Below are 25326 nucleotides of genomic sequence, written 5' to 3' on the forward strand. Positions count from 1 at the left end.
GAAGAAGAAGAAGAAGAAGAAGAGGAAGAAGAAGAAGAAGAGAGAAGTTTGATAGAGAGAACTGTAACAACGGAGGTCCTATCAGGATAAACACGTCTGATTCAGACGGTCTGAGCGTGGTGTTCAGGATAAAGCTCACTCCGGGTGTGGGAATCGAACCCGCGACCTAGCGCTTACAAGGTAGACGCGCTATCCTCCAAGCTACATAACTAAGCTGGCTCGAGGCTACTGGCTAGCGCTTTATTTTCTAGATTTTTTTTTAAGCACTAACATCTTAGGTCTTAGCCCCTAACTCTAGATTTTTAGCTCAGAAGTCATTTTGAAGTACTTTAATTTGTATGAACGCCGAGTATCTGTTTAACTATGCAATGTGCACAGCATAAATAGTGGATGTCACCAATAACCAATCAAGGGAGCGGCAGACGATAGCACGTTGAATACATCAGTTTCCCATGTATCACTGAAGTTAAGCAACGTTGCGCTTCATATCCGGATGGGTGACATGGGATAGCCCATGACCATCTTGGCTATCCCATGATAAATTTACCCGATTCTTCCCTCTCTATCCTTCAATTTCTTCCTTCTTTCTCTCAAGGCCGTATACAGGATTTTGATTTTGTCGAAGGGGGGGGAAGTTTGATAGAGAGAACTGTAACAACGGAGGTCCCATCAGGATAAACACGTCTGATTCAGACCGTCTGAACGTAGTGATCATGATAAAGCTCACTCCGGGTGTGGGAATCGAACCCGCGACTTAGCGCTTACAAGGTAGACGCGCTATCCTCCAAGCTACATAACTAAGCTAGAGGCTACTGGCTAGCGCTTTATTTTCTAGATTTTTTTCAAGCATTTATTTTAAGAGGGGACTAACATCTTCGGTCTTTGCCCCTAACTCTAGATTTTTAGCTCAGAAGTCATTTTGAAGTACTTTAATTTGTATGAACGCCGTGTATCTATTTAACTATGCAATGTGCACAGCATAAATAGTGGATGTCACCAATAACCAATCATGGGAGCGGCAGGCGATAGCACGTTGTATGCATCAGTTCCCCATGGATCACTGAAGTTAAGCAACGTCGCGCCTCATATCCGGATGGGTGACATGGGATAGGTCACTGGTCGCTACTCGATTAACGTAGCTACCTACTGAATCGTACTCACGAGGCTGAGTGCACCCCGAACTCCAAGCACAGAGCCGAAAAAACCTTGGCCCCGCCGGGAATCGAACCCCTCCTGCGTGCAAGGCTAGTGTGATACCCACTCGGCCACGGAGGTTGCTTAATAAAATTATACCTACTTATTTTTACTTTGTGATTGAAGAAAGAATATTGAAATCTAATTAGGACTTCAATTATTTCAACATTGTTAATCGCGTCTTGAACTTTCGTATAAAACACATACAGGATTGACAAAATAAGTTTAGTAGGTATATAAGTAATGGGTCATTTTGGGCTTTAGGTATTATTTAGGTCAGTTAGATTATAACAAAAATACATATGTAGCACTGTGCCTATGTTATGTGGGTACATAGGAAATACCTACCAAGGTGTCGGGATGGTAGGAAACCAATTCGGTCCCAAAACCTGTTTTTGCTACCAATTGGGTCCCGGGTTTGTGAGGGTCTAAGTACCAATTTTTTTCTGCTTTCTATCAACACATCACAAGCACTAGATATGTTCTTGGAGCTGAATCTTCCTAGTCTAAAACTTTAGAGTGATCGCTACCAAAAGAACTGGCACAAATGAGTAGGGACCAGTGTTATTATAGGGTTAGGTTGAACCCAAAAAGGAGCTTTCTTTTTCACTGTCGTAGCTTCTGGAATAATTAGGTACCGAAAATTTTGGTGATTGTATTGAAAAATCTCGGAAAATTATGATGCATTAAGTACGAATAAAACAGAATCATTTCTTCTACTTGTGAACAACAGAAAAAAAGAACGTTGTAATATTGTTAAAAATTATCTCTTATATACAGGTATACGGGACCCAATTGGTAGTAAGCCCGGGACCCAATTGATAGTCGACTACCTTAAGAAAAAAGGTCATGGGACCGAATTGGCGTTCTTCCAAATAACGAGTAGTTCTTAAAAAAAAAAAAAAAAAAAAAAAAAAACAACCTCAGTGGTGCATATTTTGTTAAAGCGTTGGACTTTGGATCTGGAGGTTGGTGGTTCGAGTCCAAGTCAAGTCATAAAATTTATCTAGGTGTGATAATCGGGAAACGATATTTGTGACAAGCATTTAAATATACTTAACACAATTAAAATAAGTAATTCAATTACTTTTTCGATTTTACTGCTACATTAGACTCGTGTGGTCTGTATCGTAGTATGTCTCTCATCAGATGGGCGAGAAGAGACACAATACCTACTTCCTATTTAGATGCTGGATTAACACGAGAACACCAGAAAGTCCAGGGTTAGAATAACTTTCATGAACTAAATATTGTTATAGTTTAATAATATTCATGAGATTGAATCAAAAGCTCACTTATTTTTTATGTTATTTTGCTACCTAGGTATGTGTTGTTGATTCAATAATAAGTAAATATGAAAGTATTTGAAAGTATTTAAAAAAAAGTAACCCCTTGAAATATTTAAACAATCGAAAAAGAGTACAATTTCTTGTCCTTGGTGGATTTCGAACCCGGGACCTTCTGCTTGGCATGCAAAGGCGCCACCACCGTGCCACCAGTTTAATTATGATCCCATTTTCAGCTTTAGATCCAGCGGGACCATTTTTCGACCGCAACAATAACCCAGCCAAAATATACTACTTAAAAAAAAATTGTTTCACCGCGGCGCTGTTTTCATTTCGTGGCAATGAAACAACTGCTACATTAGACTTGATTAGACGCATGTGGTCTGTGTCGTAGCATGCCCATCCCGTAGTATGCCTCTCAATCGCTCACCAGGGGTGTATGGAGGGACCACTTAAAAAAGGCTTTTGGGGGCCCCCGATCGTGTCCTTCAGGGGCCCCTAAACGCCTGGATCCCCCCGGGGCTGCAGAAATTTGATGGTGCATTGCCTACTCATAGTAAATAAATAGATTAATTACTTAATCATTATCTAACAGCCTATTAGGCTATAATACTTATAATTATTATTACTTAATAATAAAATTATTATCCAAGAGACTAATACTGCCTATATTTTTGGACATTCTTATCTCGAAGGGATTTTTCTAGCAAATTTCGTACATTTTTTATCTCGAATTTTTTAACGAAATTATACAATTCTCTCTTCTGTTTTATGAAAGGTATACTCGTAATAGGTACCTTACCATTTTTAAATAAATAAGAAATGTGTACGCAAAGAATTTTAGATATTAGTGCTTTATTTAGACTGTCGAATTAGGCAGTCGAAGTCAGAAGTAAACAACAGAATTCCGTGATTAAATTTGATCTAGCACCCAAGTAGGTACTGCTGGGTAGGTACCTACTTTTATATTTTACTGCGTACGTGAAGTGCTTCAGACAATACCTACCTTTGTCCCAGATTATCTTTCGAGTACTTACTTAAGACTGTCGAAAAATGTTGAGCCTACATAAGTATTACCTTCTTTACTATAAATATTGCCTACTTTCTTTCGCTTTTTCATAGACACTCTTTTGACGTTGAAATATAAAAGTAATTTGTAATTTCATTGTTAAGAAAGTCATAAAAATAAAAGACCTCTCAATAAATAAAATTACTGTCCAAATAAATTAATTTCATACCTTTTTTTTAACACAAAAAAAGAAAGTACCTAATAGAAAAATAAGAGAATAATAAAAGGACTATCTAATATCTAGCTGACAAGTGTAAAAGTGTACCTAAGTATTGAAAATAAAAAGAGGCGGTCAGATTGAAAAGTAATAGATAAGTACTTACCTAATAGAAAATAGTTCAGAAAGTGTTCGAAATCAGATTAAAAAGTAGTACGTAAAATAATAACTTAAATAATAGGAAGTGAAATGTGTATTTAAATCACAACGAAACTCATTTCCAGTGAAGGATTTTTCTCGATCTTTTTTCTGGGTTTTCAACGAATACTGGGCGTTTTCCTGTGTTCTATCCAATGGTGTCTCTTGGCGTTCTGTTTCGGTCACCAGTTTGGTTTTATTCGATCGCCGTCGTCAGCGTTATTCGGTGTGTCGGTGGTGTGGGTGGCTACGAGTGCCAAAAAGCGGACGTGTCCAAAACTGTGAGGTTCTATCTATACGCAAGGTGAGTTATCAACCTAGATAAGTTTAACGTCTTTGTAACGCCCATAAGAGGTTTAACATAACGTCCATAACGCCACTCAGGCTCACACTGTCTGACAGATCGTGGTCTGGTCTGACAGATCGTGTTCTGGTCTGACAGACCGTGGTCTGGTCTGACAGACCGTGTTCTGGTCTGACAGACCGTATTCTGGTCTGACAGACCGTGTTCTGGTCTGACAGATCGTGGTCTGGTCTGACAGACCGTGATCTGGTCTGACAGACCGTGTTCTGGTCTGACAGACCGTGTTCTGGTCTGACAGACCGTGTTCTGGTCTGATAGACCGTGTTCTGGTCTGACAGACCGTGTTCTGGTCTGACAGACCGTATTCTGGTCTGACAGACCGTGGTCTGGTCTGATAGACCGTGTTCTGGTCTGACAGACCGTGTTCTGGTCTGATAGACCGTGTTCTGGTCTGACAGACCGTGGTCTGGTCTGACAGACCGTGATCTGTTCTGACAGACCGTGGTCTGGTCTGACAGACCGTGTTCTGGTCTGACAGACCGTGGTCTGGTCTGATAGATGGTCCGAGCAAGAATGGGTGGCCTATCTGCTAAAGTTTTTAGTGATGGAGGTTTTAACTTCTATTTGGCGAAAAGTTTCGATTTGCCCTGGGTCCGGGCTGCTGAAAAAGGCTCGGAAGCTTTCTTGTCACGCAGAAGGTCCCGGTTTCGATGCTCACTACAGACGAAAATTTGTACTCGTTTTTCGATTGCAAATATGTACCTATTTCAAGATTTCAACGGTTTACTGTCAGCTGTTCTCGTGTTGACCGCGCTACTAAAGATATTTCGGAAGAATTGTGTATCTTCTCGCCCATCTGATGACAGGCATACTAAGGTTTTGGGCATGCTAATGCAGTTGTTTTATTGATATTGAATAAAAACGGCGGTGAAACACTCACATTCGTCCTTCCCCCCCCCCTCCCCCCCCAGTTATATTCCAGACAGAGTGGAGCTGATTCCCAACAACGTGACCAATTTGGATCGATCTGGCTTCAATAGGAGAACGCTGACCAAATTCATCACCCACGGGTTCCAAGAAAACCCCGGCTTCTCTAACTCGACCAGATTTATTATTGATGGTAGGTACCGGTATCGAACGTCGAACCCGGATCTCCCACTTGCAGGGCGAGTGCAGTCACCACCACATCTAGACTGTGAATTTGAGTAAGAAGAAGAAGAACAACAAGAAAAAGAAAGAAAGAAGAAGAAAAAGAAAGAAAAAAGAAGAAGAAGAAGAAGAAGAAGAAGGAGGAGGAGGAGGAGAAGAAGAAAAAGAAGGAGGAGAAGTGTGTGTGTGTGTGTGTGTGTGTGTGTGTGTGTGTGTGTCTGTAAACAAAATATCTCGAAAACGGTAAAAGCTAGACTGCTAGAGTCTTAAAATCTAGTACATACATATGTAGTTCTCAAATATTAGGATGCAACACGAAACTTATTTTAGTTAAGATCGGTGCAATGGCTGGGGACTTTTTGGCGGATTTCGGAATCCACCGAATAGGATGAAGAAAGTGGTGTGATCTTCACACCAGCGTTTTTGTTGTTGATTTTTTGAGCCTGATTAATTAATAATTAATCAGGCTCAAAAGGTACGGGCGTTAACATTAACATGCACTTCAAGTTTGTAATGAATGATTAAAATGATAAAACCACTTATAATATGTTTGTATTTAGGTAAGCGATTTAGAAAGTTACGAGTCACGTGAGTCCAAATTATACTTATTTTCAAATCTCAAATTAGGTATTTGCGGTAAAGCAGAGCTTTTTCACAACTTTTGTGTATATCACAACATTACTAAGTGCCTCCTTTGCAATCAATTTCCATATTAATAGTTCAGAAAGTGTTCGAAATCAGATTAAAAAGAAGTAGGTAAAATAAAATAATGACTTAAATAATATAGGAAGTGAAATGTGTATTTAAATCATAACGAAACTCATTTCCAGTGAAGGATTTTTCTCGATCTTTTTTCTGGGTTTTCAACGAATTCTGGGCGTTTTCCTGTGTTCTATCCAATGGTGTCACTTGGCGTTCTGTTTCGGTCACCAGTTTGGTTTTATTCGATCGCCGTCGTCAGCGTTATTTGGTGTGTCGGTGGTGTGGGTGGCTACGAGTGCCAAAAAGCGGACGTGTCCAAAACTGTGAGGTTTTATCTATACGCAAGGTGAGTTATCAACCTAGATAAGTTTAACGTCTATGTAACGCCCATAGGAGGTTTAACATAACGTCCATAACGCCACTCAGGCTCACACCGTCTCACAGACCGTGATCTGGTCTGATAGACAGTGTTCTGGTCTGACAGACCGTGTTCTGGTCTGACAGACCGTGTTCTGGTCTGATAGACCATGGTCTTGTCTGATAGACCGTGGTCTGGTCTGACAGACCGTGGTCTGGTCTGACAGACCGTGGTCTGGTCTGACAGACCGTGTTCTGGTCTGACAGACCGTGATCTGGTCTGACAGACCGTGATCTGGTCTGACAGACCGTGTTCTGGTCTGATAGACAGTCCGAGCAAGAGTGGGTGGCCTGTCGGATAAAGTTTTTAGTGATGAAGGTTTTACCTTCCATTTGGCGAAAAGTTTCGATTTGCCCTGGGCCCGGGCTGCTGAAAAAGGCTCGGAAGTTTTCTTGTCACGCAGAAGGTCCCGGGTTCGATGCTCACTACAGACAAAAATTTGTACTCGTTTTTCGATTGCAAATATGTACCTATTTCAAGATTTCAACGGTTTACTGTCAGCTGTTCTCGTGTTGACCGCGCTACTAAAGATATTTCGGAAGAATTGTGTATCTTCTCGCCCATCTGATGACAGGCATACTAAGGTTTTGGGCATGCTAATGCAGTTGTTTTATTGATATTGAATAAAAACGGCGGTGAAACACTCACATTCGTCCTTCCCCCCCCCCCCCAGTTATATTCCAGACAGGGAGGACGCGATTCCCAACAACCGCACCTATTTGGATCGATCTGCTTCAATAGAGAAACGCTGACCAAATTCATCACCCACGGGTTCCAAGAAAACCCTGGCTTCTCTAACTCGACCAGATTTATTACTGATGGTAGGTACCGGTATCGAACTCGAACCCGGATCCCACTTGCAAGGGCGAGTGCAGTCACCACCACATCTAGACTGTGAATTTGAGTAAGAAGAAGAAGAACAACAGAAATAAGAAAGAATGAGAAATGAAAAAGAAAGAAAAAGAAGAAGAAGAGAAGAAGAGAAGTAGGAGAGAGGAGAAGAAGAGAACAAGAATGATGAAAAGAAGAAGAAGGAGCAAAGAAGAAGAATCGAAGAAGAAGAGAACAGAGAAGAAGAAGAAGGAAGAAGAAGAAGAAGAAGAAGAAGAAGAAGAAGAGAGAAGAAGAAGAAGAAGAAAGAAGTTTGACTAGAGACGAACTGTAATCAACGGAGGTCCGTTAGAATCAGGATAAACACGTCTGATTCAGACCGGTACCTGAAGCGTGGTGCTCAGATAAAGCTTCACTCGGGTGTGGGTAATCGAACCCGCGACTGCGCTTACAAGGTAGGACGCGCTATCGTCCAAGCTCAATAACTTAAGCTGGTCGAGCTACTGGCTAGCGCTTTATTTTCTAGATTTTTTCAAGCGTTTGTTTTAAGAGGACTAACATCTAGGTCTTAGCCATACTCTGATTTTTATCAGACTCAGAAGTCATTTGAAGTACTTTAATTTGGATGAACGCCGAGTATCTGTCTAACTATGCAAGTGCACAGCATAAATAGTGGATGTCACCCAATAACCAATCAAGGACGGAGCGCAAACGATAGCACGTTTAATACAGGGTTAGGTTGAACACAAAAAGGAGCTTTCTTTTTCACTGTCGTAGCTTCTGGAATAATTAGGTACCGAAAATTTTGGTGATTGTATTGAAAAATCTCGGAAAATTATGATGCATTAAGTACGAATAAAGCAGAATCATTTCTTCTACTTGTGAACAACAGAAAAAAAGAACGTTGTAATATTGTTAAAAATTATCTCTTATATACAGGTATACGGGACCCAATTGGTAGTAAGCCCGGGACCCAATTGATAGTCGACTACCTTAAGAAAAAAGGTCATGGGACCGAATTGGCGTTCTTCCATCGCGATCGGGATAAAGTAGACAGGTAGATAGATACCTATATTATTATACCTATAGGTATCCTTCCAGGTAATCTGAGATAAACCGTTTAATCTAGGCTAGAACAGTATTTAGAATGCTAGTCTAATCGCCTCTTACCTAATGTGTTTCTGGGGTTTAAATTTCAAATAGGAATTCCTATAGTTCATCCAGAACAATGTGACAGCAATGAGTCATCAACCCAAAATGAAGGAACCAATCAGATTGCAGGAAATCCTTACATTGCGGGGGACAACTGATGGGGGTGGCCAGCCAGTATATGGACTTCAAAGTCCCGCGTATCACAGGTCCGTACCCTAATGGGGGACTTTTCAGTCCCCATTCGGGGAATTTAAGGTAATCAGGCACCTTTGTCTTATCCTTCAGTCCTATCCCAGCAGGATATACAAGGTAGGTAGGTAGGTAGGTAGGTATGTCTATTCTATTCTTAATGAAGTTTGCACCCTATGAAATATTTTATATGGCCAACCAGCCACTATCACGTAGACCTGACGAGAGATAGACCTCCTCAGGTCTACCTGATAGTGTGTGTGCTCATCAGGTAGGCCTATGAGGGACATTTCAGTCCCCATTCGAGGAATTTCAAGTACCTAATTAGGCCCCTCAGTAAAGTTTGCACCCTATGACGACAAGTAGACCTGCTCAGATCTACTTGATAGTGTGTGTGCTCAATTGCTCATCAGGTAAACCTGACAGACGGACCTTTTCAGCCGTACCTGTCAGGTCTGCCTGATAGTATGTGTGCTTATCAGGTGGCAGGTATACCGGGGGGACAACTGATGGGGGTGGCCAGCCAGTATATGGACTTCAAAGTCCCGCGTATCACAGGTCGGTACCCTAACGGGGGACTTTTCAGTCCCCATTCGGGGAATTCAAGGTAATCAGGCACCTTTGTCTTATCCCTCAGTCCTATCCCAGCAGGATAAACAAGGTAGGTATATTCTATTCTATTCCTAATAAAGTTTGCACAGTATCAAATATTTTCTATGGCCAACCACCCAATATCAGGTAGACCTGACGAGAGGTAGACTTGCTCAGGTCTACCTGATAGTGTGTGTGCTCATCAGGTATCAGGTAGGCCTATGAGGGACATTTCAGTCCCCATTCGAGGAATTTCAAGTACCTAATTAGGCACCTCAGTAAAGTTTGCACCCTTTGATGACAGGTAGACCTGCTCAGATCTACTTGATAGTGTGTGTGCTCAATTGCTCATCAGGTATCAGGTAAACCTGACAGACGGACCTTTTCAGCCGTACCTGTCAGGTCTGCCTGATAGTATGTGTGCTTATCAGGTGGCAGGTATACCAAGAAAAAAAAAAAAAAGAATACAAATCATTTAAACTTGCACCTTGGAGGTCCCAGGTTCGATTCCCGGTGGACTCGACAGGATAGGAGAAAGTCAGCCGTTCCAAGAAAAAAACCTTATCTGCATAAGATAAAGTTGGCTGCGGGCGGAAATCATGCCCGCCTGTGTGGTATACGAAACGAAATTACCTACAATATTATGGGAAAAATTTGAATTACACCTTTCTGACTCCCCATGAGTTCACGTGACGTGATGTAAAAGTAGTGTTTCTATTTCTACCTTACAAAGCAGACCCTATAAGCTTTTGAAATTATTATGTATTTTTTTTTTTATCACAAGTTTTATTCATCACGTCAGCGTTGTTCTGAAGGGTCTCTTCTATTCAACCACCACTTTGTTTCCATGGTTACAGATTGCCTGGTATCTACTACACAATTACCAATGGGTATAACTTTCAGAATCTAGACAGCACGGTCAGCTTATTTCTCGGCTCGAAGAGATAACACGAGAAATGCTGTTAAATGGACAGCATTCTCAATACAGACAGCAGAAATTCTACTACAACTGAATAGAAGTTCTACTACGCTAACAGCAATGGGTATAACTTTCAGAATCTAGACAGCACAGTCAGCTTTTATTCCTCGGATCGAAGAGATAACAATAGTGCTTATTTATACTGCTCGCATAGGACTGAAAAGTCCCTTTACTCCAGCAGTAGGCTACTACTATTATTGTGGTCAAATTCTCAAATTATATTGAGGATAAAATTCCATACCTCGGCTGGGATTGAACCCACGCCCTCCTGTTTAACAAGCGAGCGTCTTGACCACTACACGATTAATTCTGTATTCTAATGATTAATTTCTGATTTATTTCAGCCTTGGATCCAGCCGGACCATTTTTCGACCACGTGGCAGGTATACCTGGTAGTGAGTGGCTGGCCTAACTAAGATGCGAAAAAGAAGGCCTTTCCACACAAATGTCAAAATCCTCAGTTAAAAAAAAAAGATTAATTCTGTATTCTAATGATTAATTTCTGATTTATTTCAGCCTTGGATCCAGCCGGACCATTTTTCGACCACGTGGCGACCAAATCCGAGAAGTTAGATAAGGACGATGCCCTAGTGGTGGACGTCATACATACCAACTCTCTCCTACTCGGCACTGAAGGTGAGAGCCCCAAAATAGGTTCACCTACCTTACTTTAGTGTCATTAATAGAATATACACTGTTTATATTGCCAGAAAGAGACTAAAAAGTCCCTTCACTCCTGCAGTCAAAACAAGGTCTTATTGTACTCGTAATTATGGAGTAATACATAATATGTAGAATAGAACGCTTGCCATGGTTCGAATCCCACCATCGACAAAAATTTGCATTCGTTTTTCGATTACAAATATTTCAACGGGTTGCTTCTGGTGTTCTCGTGTTGACCCAACACCTAAATGGGGAGTATTCTGTCTCTTATTGCCCATCTGATGAGAGACATACTACAAGATGGACAATGGACATGCTACTCCAAACTCCACATGCGTCTAATGTAGCAGTTGTTTCATAGTTACGAAATAAAAACGGCAAAGAAACACTCATCTTTTAAATGTAAAAAAAAAGTATTTCACAAGAAGGTTGCGCGCGCGGTTGACCGACGTACCTCATTGCAGCGGCAATACCGCGGATCGTCCGGCCCGAGAAAAAAAAAAGACCAATCACTAGTAGTCCTTTTCAATTATTAATGTCATATTAACCTAACGGGTTAGTTTTTTCCATTTTTTTTTTTTCTTCATTTTAGATATAACATTTTCGAGTTCTTTGCAAGGAGTATCTTTTTACAATATTTTTGGTTACATTAATTTTCCCATTTCGAAGGAGCTTTTTTCTTTTCTGGGGGAAAAATCTCCGTTTGTTTTTTCCTTGGGAAAATCGAATGAAAATTTAGAGGAATATTCTTGATTAGATGATTATCTATTTTTCCTCTGAAAAATCCATTTTTACGATACATTTTTAGGAAAAAACTATTTAAAAAACTTGGGAAAAATAAAACTTAAATGCTTCCCTCTACCTTAAATGATTTAGCTAGCTTACTAGAGCACTCCTTAAGGCAGGTAAGTGATAATGAGAGAAAAAAACAATGCTTCCCTCTACCTTAGAGCTCGTTCCCACTTGTCTTTCGGGAAAAAAAATCGTGTCGTGAGTAGTGGGAACATTCTCATTTAAATTACATTACCTGCAGGACATTCGGAAAAAAATCGGATGAACGTCACAAGAGGGAAAGGGCTTTTAGGTAGGTATACGGGAAAGCAAAAAGACACGGAAATAGGTCCATGCTGAGCTGAGTCCTACATCAAATCACGAATTGTTTACGAGTAAGCAGAGAGCTTCTTCACAACTTTTGCAGGTTTCACAGCATTACTAGAACCCTCCTTTACTAATTTTAATTTAACAAGTTTCCATTTATTTTTCAAGATAAATCTCAGACCATACTAAATTTTTATAAATGGTACTTATACCCATCCGTATAACCAGAGCTGGTAATGCTGGGTTTTACCAACTTGGGATTGAGATGAAACAATGATTTCCCTATACTTAATAGCCAGGTCAACCTCGGATCGAACTCAATCCTGGGACAATCCACGATGGTAAAACTCGACATAATTATTCTAGCGGAAAAAACTTCGACCTTGCCGGGATTTGAACGCGGGACCTCCGGCGTGCAAAGCCTCGTGTGATACCCACTCGAGGTTGCTTCAACTTTCCATGTTCCCATGTTTTGATTCACTTGAGAAAAGTTCAATACGTTAGATACGAAATGTACCTCAAGTTTCTACCATCTGTGTCACTTTTAAATCATGTTTCACTGAATAATCTCTTTCACTTTTAAATAATGTTTCACTTTTAAATCACTATTCACTTTTACATACATATTTCACTTTTAAAATCCACTAGGTCACTGAAAGTGGCAATTTGTGGTACTGCTCCAACATATTAGATATAATAAAATGTATTTTTTTCCCCTCATTATTTTAAAGTTATTTTGTTATAGGTGGTAACAAGTTTTCACTGTCGGTGCTGTTCTCTTCGTTCTGCCGTTTCCGGAAATTTTCCAAACGTCTTCTTCCGCCTCAAACTGAATCATCTGGAAAACAAAAAAAGAATGCGAATATGTATTCATCATCATCATTGGTTAACAGCCGAGGGGCTGGTTTGCAGCAGTACGCCATGATTCTCGATATTAGTATTAAATAAAAATATTAAAATATACACGCCCCGTTCTTTTTTTTCGCTAGTGCTATTTCCGCCCGGGGTTGATTTTATCTTAAGCAGAAACGATTCGAAAGAAGAACACATTTTCCTTTTTAAGATGAATCTTCACAATCTTATCGGCTGCTTCGACTGGTCATAGGTGACATCCACTATTTATGCTGTGCACATTGCATAATTAAATAGATACCCGGCGTTCATACAAATATGACCGAGCTAGAATGTAATGCGCTAGCCAGTCTAGTTAGCCTATGTAGGGTAGCGCGTCTGCCTTGTAAGCACTGGGTCTAGGGTTCGATTCCAGCCTAGGGCGGATATTATCCCTCTTTTTTTTTAAAAAAAAACCTTTAGTCAATTTACCACTATGTTCGAATCTTACCATGATACCACCACTTGGTTTTCTTGGGGTTTTTGTTACAAGTTCGCACATAGAATGTGTTGTCGGGGGGCCGTTTCTGAAATGAAAAGACAAAAACAGATAAAACCGAAGTACCAATAAAAATTCGGTGCTTCCGAATTTCATTCGGATGCTGCCAAAAGAACACAGCACATTTGACACACTCTACCAAAAAAAAAAAAAAAAAGAATATTGACCATCAGGATAAAATCCGCCCCGGGCGGGAATCGAACCCGCGGCCTAGCGCTTACAAGGCAGACGCACTACCAACTAAGCTAACTAGGCTGGCTATTTTTATTTATCAGTTTATTTTTCCGAATATTCTCTTTTTTACAGGTCCCGATGGCACCATTGACTTTTACGTGAACGGAGGGACAGCTCAGCCCAAGTGTAGTAACCAAAGTCTACCAGTCCCGGGGGACAATGTAGTCCTCAACACTTGGAATGTAGTCAGCACTGTGATAAGCGACCTTCTCCAACATGCTCTGAGTAAGTCTTATAGGACTGAAGAGTCCCTTTACACTAGCGGTCGAAACAAGGTCTAGGCAACAAGTCAAAAGTGTTAATGTCACAGTTAAGGTTAAGGTCATTTGTCTTTATGTCTCTGATTTTCGGTTCAATTCAAGCCAACGCTCTTCGGTCGCCAGCCTAGTTAGCTTGGTTGGTAGCGCGTCTGCCTTTTAAGCGCTAGGCCGCAGATTTGATTTCCGCCCGGGGCGGATTTTATCCTGAACGGATAAAATTCGTTATAGGAACCTCTGATGGCTTTCTCCTATCCTGTCTTCCTTCACTCTTCGATTTCGGGACGATAAGACCTTAGCAGTTACAGTTCCCTCTCTCAAACCTCTTTAAAAAAACTGTCTCACTGAATGGCTCTTCGCGAAATAGCAGCATAAAAAGTATAATTCAATATACACAAAGAGAAGAAATTACAAACAAAGGGCGAAATTATTGCCTGGGGCAATAATAATAATAAAAAAAATAAGAGAGGAACAGGCAGATAGGCGAGTATCTGAATGTTTTGACACACTACAAGAAAGAAAGAAAGAAAAAAAAAAAAAAAAAAAAAAAAGAAGTTATTTAAGAATTTTTAGAACAATACTAAAGTGAAGTTCGCGACCAATAAAAAAAGTAGATCTTTTCGCGCTCTTTCCAATTATATAGATAACTCAGAAAGTCGATTTTTGGACTTAGTCCTCTCTGCTTTGGACTTAGTCCTCGCGCTCCTCAGTTAATGTCACAGTTAAGGTTAAGGTCATTTGTCTTTATGTCTCTCCTTTTCGGTTCAATTTAAGCCGACGCTCTTCAGTTATCAGCCTAGTTAGCTTGGTTGGTAGCGCGTCTGCCTTTTAAGCACGAGGCCGCAGATTTAATTTCCGCCCGGGGCGGATTTTATCCTGAACGGATAATATTCGTTCTCGGAACGGCTGGCTTTCTCCTATCCTGTCTTCCTTGGCTCTTCGATTTCGGGACGATAAGACCTTAGCAGTTACAGTTCCTTCTCTCAAATCTCTTTAAAAAAACTGTCTTACTGAATGGCTCTTCGCGAAATAGCAGCATAAAAAGGCCCCAAGTGGTACCCAACCACGCAAACCCTAACAACTGATCTGTCAAGCGCTGGTTTAGAGCTCAGAGGATCTAAAGTTAAGTAACACTGTGTTCGGTTGATATTTGGATGGGTGACCGTCTGGAACACTAGTGCTGTTGGCTCACATTGGGCAATCTTCTTTGTCACAGGTTCTGCCCTCAAAACCAGCGGCTGCGATCATCACAGATCCTACCAGATTTTCGCCCACTCCATTAACCCCAAGAATAAGTTCCTCAGCTTCATGTGTTCTAGTGTACAACACGCGAGGTCTCAAACGTGTGGCGGAAAGCTAGGCTATGCCGGCTACCATTTGGGGGACACGTAAGTATGACCGTATTTTATTATGTGACTTTTTACAGTCAAACATGACTGAACCAATGAGATTGAGCTTTGAGGAGCAAGTGTAGACAAAGCGGAATCTCATTGGTTCAGCCATTTTGACTATAAAAATAAGTCACATAATCGAATAGAAAGTTTCTCGGAACGGCTGGCTTTCTCCTATCCTGTCTTCCTTCTCTCTTCGATTTCGGGACGATAAGACCATAGCAGTTACAGTTCCCTCAGTTCCCTCTATCAAATCTCTTGAAAATCAAGACTCCCTCATTCGCAAAATTTTGAGTAACCAAGAGCTCCATAAGAGAACTGAGGACCCTACAATGTAGTGTGCTAGGCCTTTGTAGAGGTGACAACTTGCACTAGTAGCACAGTTTACAATTTTAGCCTTTTGTTTTCGTTATAACCTACCTAATACCTAGGTAGTTTGTTGTTTTTACTAGTTTTTTGGTGGGTTTTTACCAATGACTTATTGAGAGATTTCTCTAATGGAAGATTTTTTAATGATCCAAAAATTAGTTTTTGATAATCCAAAAAGAAGTTTTCAATGGTCCAAAAAGGAGGAGTTTTTGAAAACTCCTGTTTGGACCATTAAAAACTCCTTTTTAAATTTTTAAAAACTAATTTTTGGATTACTAAAAATTCTCCCCTTAGTGAAATTTCTCAATAGGTCATTGGTGAAATCCATTATTTTTCTCTTTTTAGTTAAGAATGAAATCCATTTTGTTAAGTTGTGCTGTCGTACTGGGGTGTTGTTTGATTGCTGTGAAGTGTGAGGAAGACCCACTTCCCGATGCTGTAAGTAAAAAATCTGCCAGCCTAGTTAGCTTAGTTGGTAGTGCGTCTGCCTTGTAAGCGCTAGGCCGCGGGTTCGATTCCCGCCCGGGGCGGATTTGTCATTAGTCCCCCCCAGTCAGTATGGACAAACATATGTGTCCGTTTGAATAGACATATGGATAGAAAGGAAAATACGGAGACCTGCTAGAAAAGAAGGAAGGAATTTTAATTTTCAATAAAGAAAAGAAAAAAAAAATCAAAGTTCATATTTTCCTTTTGGAAACTGAGACAATTTCCCTCTTCTGAAGCTCTTTTTTCGTCTTTAAAGGAAAATATGGGAATAAGTTTAATTGCCAAGTTAAATAAATTAATTAATAGTACCTCAGGAGAATCGAACGGATATTTTGGACCGAACTTGAACTGTAGTTGAAATTCTTCTCCATCGTATAGGGTCCCCTCGGCACCTTTCATGTGTATGGTCCACCTGAAACATTCAATTTCAATTCAATTAATCTATTAAGAAGACATATTGTAATTAGGTACTGATTATATTGTGTTGTGAACAAAATTATAAACAATAAAAATAAAGGTTTATTAAAAATTTAATAAAATAACAGATATGTACAAAGGTATTTTTCCCAAGTCAATACTGACTAAGAAAAACGTTTTATTCTTTCGACCCTGAATGAACATCTTTTGAAAACAATAGGTAAGTACTAAGTAGGTATGTATATTGTATAAGTTAGTATTATGAATACAGAAAAGTCTATTCAATCAAAGTACCTACGTTTTACAGGATCAAAGTTTCATTTTCCGGCGCGAACGACATGCATAAAACATAGTTAAAGCACCTAATGGAAAAAAAGTTTCATTTTCCTTTCCCAATGTCTCCTCTCCTGAAGCTTGTTTCTTCTTTTTGTTCTATGGTTTAGTACAGGCACTAGGACATGGTGTGGGTTCGATTCTCGTCCAGGCCAAATTTTATTCTCTAACTAAATGAACAACTTACAAGTTAAGGTCCTCGATCCGTAGACGCCTAAACAGAAAACCAACTAAACTTACAAGTTAAGGTTCTGCTCTGCCTTGTCACTATCCACTTCCATACCAGGAGGAGGTTGCCCATGTGGGTACCAAATCTACCACTTGCACGGACGCACGGACCTCAATATCTACAATAACACTTCCCTAGGGTCTGTAACCTCAAACGTTATCATTGGTATAAAAACCCAAGTTTTATAGCCGATCCTTATACCAAAAGTGTCCAAGATATGCAGAGGCAGAGCATCTTTTATCATTTGAATTCTCCAAGTCAGTATATTGAGTATGCCCTCTGTAGACACCTCGTGTAGATTCTATGGACTCGTGAGATCCCACAGATACCTACCTATCTGGTCTAGGTATTGGCTTTAGCTGAAGTGTCATCTTAACTGTTTCTGCACATACATCTTGGACAAGGAGTTACTAGAGCGCTCTTAATTGGCGTTTTGAGATAAATGGAGTCAAAGTTTAAATAGAGATAGCCATTTTGTTTTTGCTCTCATTTCAATACAACACTAAATTAAACAGACAAGAATACAACAGGTGTCATTAGTCCCCCCCCAGTCAGTATGGACAAACATATGTGTCCGTTTGAATAGACATGTGGATGAACGGGGATATTATTCCCAAAAAAATGTCACCTGTGTCAAACAGACAAGAATATAACAAGTGTCATTAGTCCCCCCAGTCAGTATGGACAAACATATGTGTCCGTTTGAATAGACATGTGGATGTACGGGGATGTTATTCCCAACAAATGTCACCTGTATCAAACAGACAAGAATATAACAGGTGTCATTAGTTCCCCAGTCAGTATGGACAAACATATGTGTCCGTTTGAATAGACATGTGGATGAACGGGGATGTGATTCCCAACAAATGTCACCTGTATTAAACAGACAAGAATACAACAGGTGTCATTAGTCCCCCCCCAGTCAGTATGGACAAACATATGTGTCCGTTTGAATAGACATGTGGATGAACGGGGATATTATTCCCAAAAAAATGTCACCTGTATTAAACAGAGCATGGACAGAAAACCCAGATATCGGAAAACGTCAGGTCGACCAGGATTGGATAAGTCCTTCCATGGGAACAGACAGAGAGACACACAGACACCGAAGCGAAAACAATAGCCCGTCCCTATACCTTTTATAATACTATTGTAATAATAAAGGAAGGACGGGCTAAAAATCGGTAAGGGTTTACCTACCCTGTTCATTGAAATGTGTAATCTGTTCAAAAAAGATAATAAAAAATCCATTTATCAAAGTTTAAATTTCAATTTGTTTTCTTCAATTATTTTCTAGAAGTTGAGGTGATTTGAAAGTCTTAAAATTAAAATTTAAACAAAATAAAGCTAGAGAGTAAGTAATAGTAGAGATAAACAAAGTTCCCTATCACTTGGAGCAGAGGATTTCCAACAGGATGGTCGATAAATCAATCCTTTTGACTCAAAGGGTTAACGAAAAAAAAAATCAAATGTCATAACTGAAAGGGTTAATTAATAAACCTACGTGTAATTGAATTTTCGGTATATTACCTTTTTTCGTTTTTTTGACTTGTTCTATGAAATGAATTTATACCTACTTAACCTAAGAACCTAGCTATTATTATTATTAAGTATGTTGATGGTTCAAATTGATAACGCTACTCATAGAAAAGCATTGTTTTAAATAGAGAGAATGGCACATCACTCTTTTTTTCTACAAGACAGGAATCGCCGAATGGAATTATGGAGGGTGAAACCGCCGTGCCGTCATTAAACAGCTAAACACTTTAGAACAGGGGTGGCCAAACCGGGAACCGCGGTTCCCTTGGGAACCGCGAGCCCATTTTAAGGGAACCGCAAGCTTATTTTGAGGGAACCAAAACCAGTTAGAAGTACTTATAGTTATAAAGTAAAATTTTGTAATATTCTGATCTGATTTCAGGAAAACAAAGATGCTGCTGGCACCCCAGGAAAGGAGGTAAGGTCTTAATTAGATAACTAGTTTCATGTCCGTAATAATTTTATAATGTAGGGTTTTCTTAAGGCCCTGTAAAGACAAAGAATAAGTAGGTATAAGAGTATCGAATTTTCACTCAAACCTTGGGTAACACAAAAATTGTGCAAAGGCTCGTTCCCACTTATCGTGGGTTTTCATCAATTTTTTTTTCCGAATGTCCTGTAGGGTGTAGGCAATGTAATTTAAATGAGAGTACAGTCGAACCTGGATATAAGAGAATCCAGGGGACCACCCTTTTTTCTCTCTTATATTCAGGTTTCCACTATATCCAGATTCTTTTAAATCGAGGTTCAGCATGAAGGGCCCAGACAATTTTCTTTTATAACCAGAATTCTCTTATATCCAGGTTCGACTGTATTCCCACTACATACGACACGATTTTTTTCCGAACTACAAGTGGGAACAAATATTCAACACCTCAGAAAAAATAGGAACATATTTAGCTTTTTTTGTATCGAGTATCAGCTAACTTTTATTATTTACCTACCTACTTCTAATCTTCTATTCTAGATGAAAGAAGAGGAGGGTGTGTACAAGAGTTGGCAGCTGGACAACACGAGGTTTGTCAAGGTCAAAGAGTTCAAGGGTAAACTGTATGTTGACATCAGGGAGCACTATGAGAAAGATGGCCAGATGCTACCGGGCAAAAAAGGTACGCTTTTGACTGGACTAAGGTTGTGTAAAAAATATTAACGTTTAACTGGGTTAAGTTGGTGAAAAAAGTACAATTTGACTGACCTATGGTTGTGAAAAAAGTACAATTTCGACTGGCCTAGGGTGGTTAAAAAGTACAAATTCACTGGCCTAAGGTTCTGGAAAAAATAATACTGTTTAACTGAGGCTGAGGAGGTAGAAAAAGTCCAACCTGACTGGCCTAAGACGGCGAAAAAAGTATCGATTGACTGGCCTAAGGTGGTGAGAAAAGGTGCAATTTAACTGGCCTAAGGTGGTGAAAAAATGACACGTTTGACAGGGTTAAGGTTATGAAAAAAGGACAATTGAGTAGCTACTTTAATCGAGTAGCGATCCCTGGCGGCATTACCACCTACCCTGATAAATTTTTTCCTTTCTATGTATGCCCGACAGGTATTTTACTGAATCTAATCTATTTTATTCTATGTTCCACAGGTATTTTACTGAATCTGGCGCAGTTCAAGGTACTCAGGGACCACGCGAATGACATTAATGACGTGATTGAACAATGTCAGGGGAATGTCAAATAAACGACGCCATCTTGTGTTGCCATGACGACCCGAGCCCATCCGTAAATATCCGAACTTTTCCGAATCCCCCCCCCCCCCACATCCCCCCCAGGTGGATTTGCCAAAGCTAACGAACAATCTTAAACAAAAGTGAGATCTCTCTGAGAGGAAACCAACGAGCTTTTGACCATTACGTTGGCTATGTGAATGATGGTCAATCTATTAAAACCAATATAAAGTATATTTTACTGTATAAATATGTATAAAATCTCATAATGGCTCATCCGATGTCGTCTACTTACAGGTTTTTATGACTTGTTACGATCTACAGGGTGTGTCATTTCAAAGATGAGAAACTTGAGCTAATGGGCTACTCTTAAGATGTCCAGTGCAATGAACAACTAAAGAATTCGTCAAATGATGCGAGTTCCGAAATGCAAAATTATGCTAAAAAGAACTTCTCTACCTCAGCACAGTGTTTGGTGTAAATGTGGAGAAACTTGAGCTAATGGGCTACTCTTAAAATGCCCAGTGCAATGAACAACAAACTGAAGAATTCGTCAAATGATGCGAGTTCCGAAATGCAAAATTATGCTAAAAAGAACTTCTCTACCTCAGCACAGTGTTTGGTGTAAATGTAAATTTCGAGTTAGTCCATTGACGTCGCAAGATGAACCAGCTTGGTTTTAACAGCGATGAGATTGTCTTTGTTGGATTGTTTCAAAATGTTGTACTTGTTTCTTAGCTAGTTACAGATGTCTTTATTTCGCAAAATCTTAAATTAATTTTGCAAAATCAGCTGTGTTCTTTTTGTTTACCTACTCTCATACCATGAGAATCTCCGATATAAATTTAGGACTTTAGTATGTAGGAGTAACAGCGATTAGATTGTCTTTGTTGGATTGTTTCAAAATGTTGTATGTACTTGTTTCTTAGCTAGTTACAGATGTCTTTATTTCGCAAAATCTTAAATTAAGTTTGCAAAATCAGCTGTGTTCTTTTTGTTTACCTACTCTCATACCATGAGAATCTCCGATATAAATTTAGGACTTTAGTATGTAGGAGACAGGGTTTTTTGGGCGTCATTGTGTTAATAAAAGTTCGCAAAGATAATGATAAAGAAAAATCTTAATTATATGCATATTGATCTGCAACGAGTATGTTCTGGATCCTCATTAGGATCTCTGTGTAGGCTTCGTGTGAAGTGAGGAGATGATGGATTGTGGTCAGCTGCAGGGAGATGCTTGTTATGGAAACATCTTCCATGATTAATGGCGAATGGATCTGTCCCGTTATCTGGTCAACGGGAGATTAGCGAGAAATTAATAAAAAAATACTGAGTAATTAAAATGAGGAAAATTTGAATATATGTATTAGTCATTACTTTCATGATATTATTTTTTTTCGGTGCTTGTAAAAGACAGGCAAGAAATAAGAAATGTCCATTCGTATGTCACTTGAGCAATCAAAAGTGGATGGGTACACAAGCTTGTTTCTCTAAAAGATGATCCTCTGAAGGTAGGCACTTGTGTCTACAAATTACAAGTTGAATTTTTAATCATTTGGAATTTAGGATGTTTTACTTTTGAAAAACGGGGCCATGATATCAGTTATCAGAACCCAATAATTGATTAGAAGTGGAGGTGTTGAATTCCCACTTTCCGCTTCCCACAACATACCTACATAGGTATTGGAATTCGCAGACATGTCAACAAAATTAATTTATACTCACCAAAATCCCAAGATCAACTCAGGTTTGGGTGCCGAAAATGGATAATCAAAAGAAGCCACTTTTCATGTCTGTCTCCCTCGCAATTTAAAAGGTCATTTGCCAAGGTGATTTTTAACACCTTTTCTATTTTGTTCTTCATGTTATCTGTCTGAATATTTCTCTTTTGTTGTAGACCTTTACAAAAAGGGTCGATTGTGATGTTGATTTTAACACTTCACAAAAGGTCGTGTGACTTGAAAAACTAGGAGGGTTTTGTTGTTACTTATTATTTCAATTTTTATATTTTTATGTTCTTAGTTTTATATATTTTTTTGTACCTACTAAAGGCCTACTACTTGCTTCATGAAAGAAAAGTGACTGGAAATGTGTCTTTATCTCCTTTTTCATAAACAACCCCACTTTCCGCTTCCCACAACATACCTACATAGGTATTGGAATTCGCAGACATGTCAACAAAATTAATTTATACTCACCAAAATCCCAAGATCAACTCAGGTTTGGGTGCCGAAAATGGATAATCAAAAGAAGCCACTTTTCATGTCTGTCTCCCTCGCAATTTAAAAGGTCATTTGCCAAGGTGATTTTTAACACCTTTTCTATTTTGTTCTTCATGTTATCTGTCTGAATATTTCTCTTTTGTTGTAGACCTTTACAAAAAGGGTCGATTGTGATGTTGATTTTAACACTTCACAAAAGGTCTCCACTTTCCGCTTCCCACAACATACCTACATAGGTATTGGAATTCGCAGACATGTCAACAAAATTAATTGATACTCAATATTTTCATCAAAACCCCAAGATCAACTCAGGTTTGGGTGCCGAAAATGGATAATCAAAAGAAGCCACTTTCCATGTCTGTCTCCCTCGCAATTTTAAAGGTCATTTGCAAAGGTGATTTTTAACACCTTTTCTATTTTGTTCTTCGTGTTATCTGTCTGAATATTTCTCTTTTGTTGTAGACCTTTACAAAAAGGGTCGATTGTGATGTTGATTTTAACACTTCACAAAAGGTCGTGTGACTTTTGAAAAACTAGGAGGGTTTTGTTGTTACTTATTATTTCAGTTTTTATATTTTTATGTTCTTAGTTTTATATATATTTTTTTTTGTACCTACTAAAGGCCTACTACTTGCTTCATGAAAGAAAAGTGACTGGAAATGTGTCTTTATCTCCTTTTTCATAAACAACTGCTGCAGGAACAAAGTGCAATAGAAGTAATAATCTTGACAAGAAAGAGATTATATTTAATGAAAACCAACATAAATTAAATGAACAGGAAAAACATGATGATCTTCTACGATGAGGGGATGTTTTTAACCAAGGGGATATAGACAGATGTCATATTTTCTTGAAGAAGGTGAAAATATAACGTAACGTGACAGCCTTTCAACCCATATACTTGTTCTATTGTAACTTTTACAATATCTCTAGCTCATTAGTCAATATAGCTGAAAACCGCCAAAAAGGGGTCAAAATACCGCCGACCGCAGCACCTATCTTAACCAAAAGTTTTGTGTCGCATCCTTGTCACATTTGACAGCTGCATGCCAAATTTCAAGTCTTTGTTTACAGACAGACAGACATACATACAGACAGACATACATACAGAAGAACAAACACACAAACCAATGGCTGAAATTTCGTATTTAGGCTCTAAGGACCTCAAAACGTGTTTTGGCATTAGAAACTGACCATCGAAAATTTGACCCGATTACATTACTTTCCTTCCTATAGGATAAGGAAAGTAAAAACAAAGTTAGCTACCTACCAGAGTTCTATTAAATTAAATTATAATAATTTGTTAATAGTTAAGTAGTTCATCTTGCTCTTAGACCTCTGTGAGGCTGAGCTGAACTTTTAACTCGACGATTTAGGTAGTTTTTTTTTTTTTTTTTTTTTTTTTTTTTTTTTTTTTTTTTTTTTTTTTTTTTTTTTTTTTTAAAAAAACCAAAATCCTAGATGTTTTATAATTTGACCCTTTGATTCACAAACGAAAAATTGACTTCACTTCCCTTTGTGCATTTTTAGAGGAACAAACATTGCAGAAGAACTTGTCATCATTGTACAAGATCTTAATGCACTTTGAGTAAGGTGCATAATGGCTACATCTTCTCCGGGTAAAACTCACTTTCACCAGACCTGTGATTGACTCATCTTCGTAGTGTATCATTGTTATGGCTTTCAGTTTCGACCTTGTCATCAGCTCAGTTATTTCAAAGCTAGTAGTTCTTTTCGGTGTTATCATTATTGTGTTGTTGTTCTGCACCTCTGTGACCGAGTGGTCAAGAGCACTGAGTCACTAGCGCTCAAACCGGAGCTGCTGGGTTAGTTGTCCCTTCCCGGACAGGCATGGATGTAAAAGAATGGTTGAAGTAAAGCCAAAGCGGCGCGGCATCTAGAAATGCCGTGGGCAAAGTGTTGGCCAAATATTCTTCATGTGGATTTGCTAAAGCTAACGAACAATCTTAAACAAAAGTGAGATCTCTCTGAGAGGAAACCAACGAGCCTTTGACCATTACGTTGGCTATGTGAATGATGGTCAATCTATTAAAACCAATATAAAGTATATTTTACTGTATAAATATATATAAAATCTCATAATGGCTCATCCGATGTCGTCTACTTACAGGTTTTTATGACTTGTTACGATCTACAGGGTGTGTCATTTCAAAGATTAACGTACCTATTAGTGAATCATTTGAGAGGTTATTATCTAAAGAAATCGGGTTTCAAACAATTTCATTTTTGCATTTCCTTAGAGTGCTTTCCTTAGTAACCTACATGTTTTGAATACTTTCTCAAAACGACTGGTTTGATAGTTGCACTGGATTTGCCATGTCTCACACACTTCACAACCACCCTGTATATTATTATTGCTATTATTTATTTACCTGCATTGCTCGTAAAGCGTCAGCATCGGTCTCAGCTTACATCAGAGCCTCACAAGAAGTTCTCTCACCCTTGCTGGTTCTTCATCATCCATATTCTGGCTGATCTCTCCTTCAGGTCTTCCTCTTCTGATTTCTTTCATTTCATTTTTAGTCCGTCCTTCCTTTATTATTACAATATAGTAATAAAAAGGTATAGGGGACGGACTATTGTTTTCGCCTCGGTGTCGTCTGTCGGTCGGTCGGTCGGTCTGTCCCCATAGAAGGACTTATCCAAACCTAGTCGACCTATATATCAAATTAAAGGTCTTTTTACCAGGAACACGAAAATGGTGGTGCAAATTTTGTCCAAAAAACCATAAAGCCAAAAAAAAACTGGTTTTTGAAGGATTTTTTTCACATTTTCTTACACAAATGAGC

The 25326-nt window shown here is 39.1% G+C and overlaps 3 protein-coding genes across 9 annotated transcripts in view; all 3 read left to right on the forward strand.

Moving 5' to 3' along the window:
- Positions 1-3598: 3598 nt before the first annotated feature.
- LOC103515202 lies at positions 3599-5417 on the forward strand. Its single transcript, XM_026827964.1, has 2 exons — positions 3599-4208; positions 5180-5417. Exons 1-2 carry the CDS (start codon positions 4060-4062, stop codon positions 5415-5417), a joined length of 387 nt encoding a protein of 128 aa, XP_026683765.1. The 5' UTR covers positions 3599-4059.
- A 3193-nt stretch (positions 5418-8610) lies between these two features.
- Positions 8611-15253, forward strand: LOC103515203 (pancreatic lipase-related protein 3-like). Its single transcript, XM_026827966.1, has 4 exons — positions 8611-8666; positions 10736-10855; positions 13677-13829; positions 15078-15253. The coding sequence occupies exons 1-4, from the start codon at positions 8618-8620 to the stop codon at positions 15251-15253; spliced, it is 498 nt and encodes a 165-aa protein (XP_026683767.1). The 5' UTR covers positions 8611-8617.
- A 330-nt stretch (positions 15254-15583) lies between these two features.
- LOC103515200 (RNA polymerase II transcriptional coactivator-like) overlaps positions 15584-25326 on the forward strand; it is a 10959-nt gene continuing 1216 nt past the window's right edge. Inside the window, exons 1-5 of one of the 7 annotated variants that reach the window (XM_008480125.3) lie at positions 15611-15683; positions 15916-16059; positions 19011-19046; positions 19596-19737; positions 20214-20349. In XM_008480125.3, the coding sequence (XP_008478347.1) occupies positions 15973-16059; positions 19011-19046; positions 19596-19737; positions 20214-20308 (360 nt within the window). In that variant the 5' untranslated portion in view covers positions 15611-15683; positions 15916-15972 and the 3' untranslated portion in view covers positions 20309-20349. Of the gene's footprint in view, positions 15712-15915; positions 16060-19010; positions 19047-19595; positions 19738-20213; positions 20350-25326 lie in introns of all 7 variants that reach the window. The other 6 variants (XM_017446549.2, XM_017446552.2, XM_017446547.2 and 3 more) reach the window with 6 other exon arrangements.

The sequence above is a fragment of the Diaphorina citri genome, unplaced genomic scaffold, assembly GCF_000475195.1.
Source record: "Diaphorina citri unplaced genomic scaffold, Diaci psyllid genome assembly version 1.1 scaffold1296, whole genome shotgun sequence".
In the NCBI taxonomy this organism is placed as follows: Eukaryota; Metazoa; Arthropoda; class Insecta; order Hemiptera; family Psyllidae; genus Diaphorina; species Diaphorina citri.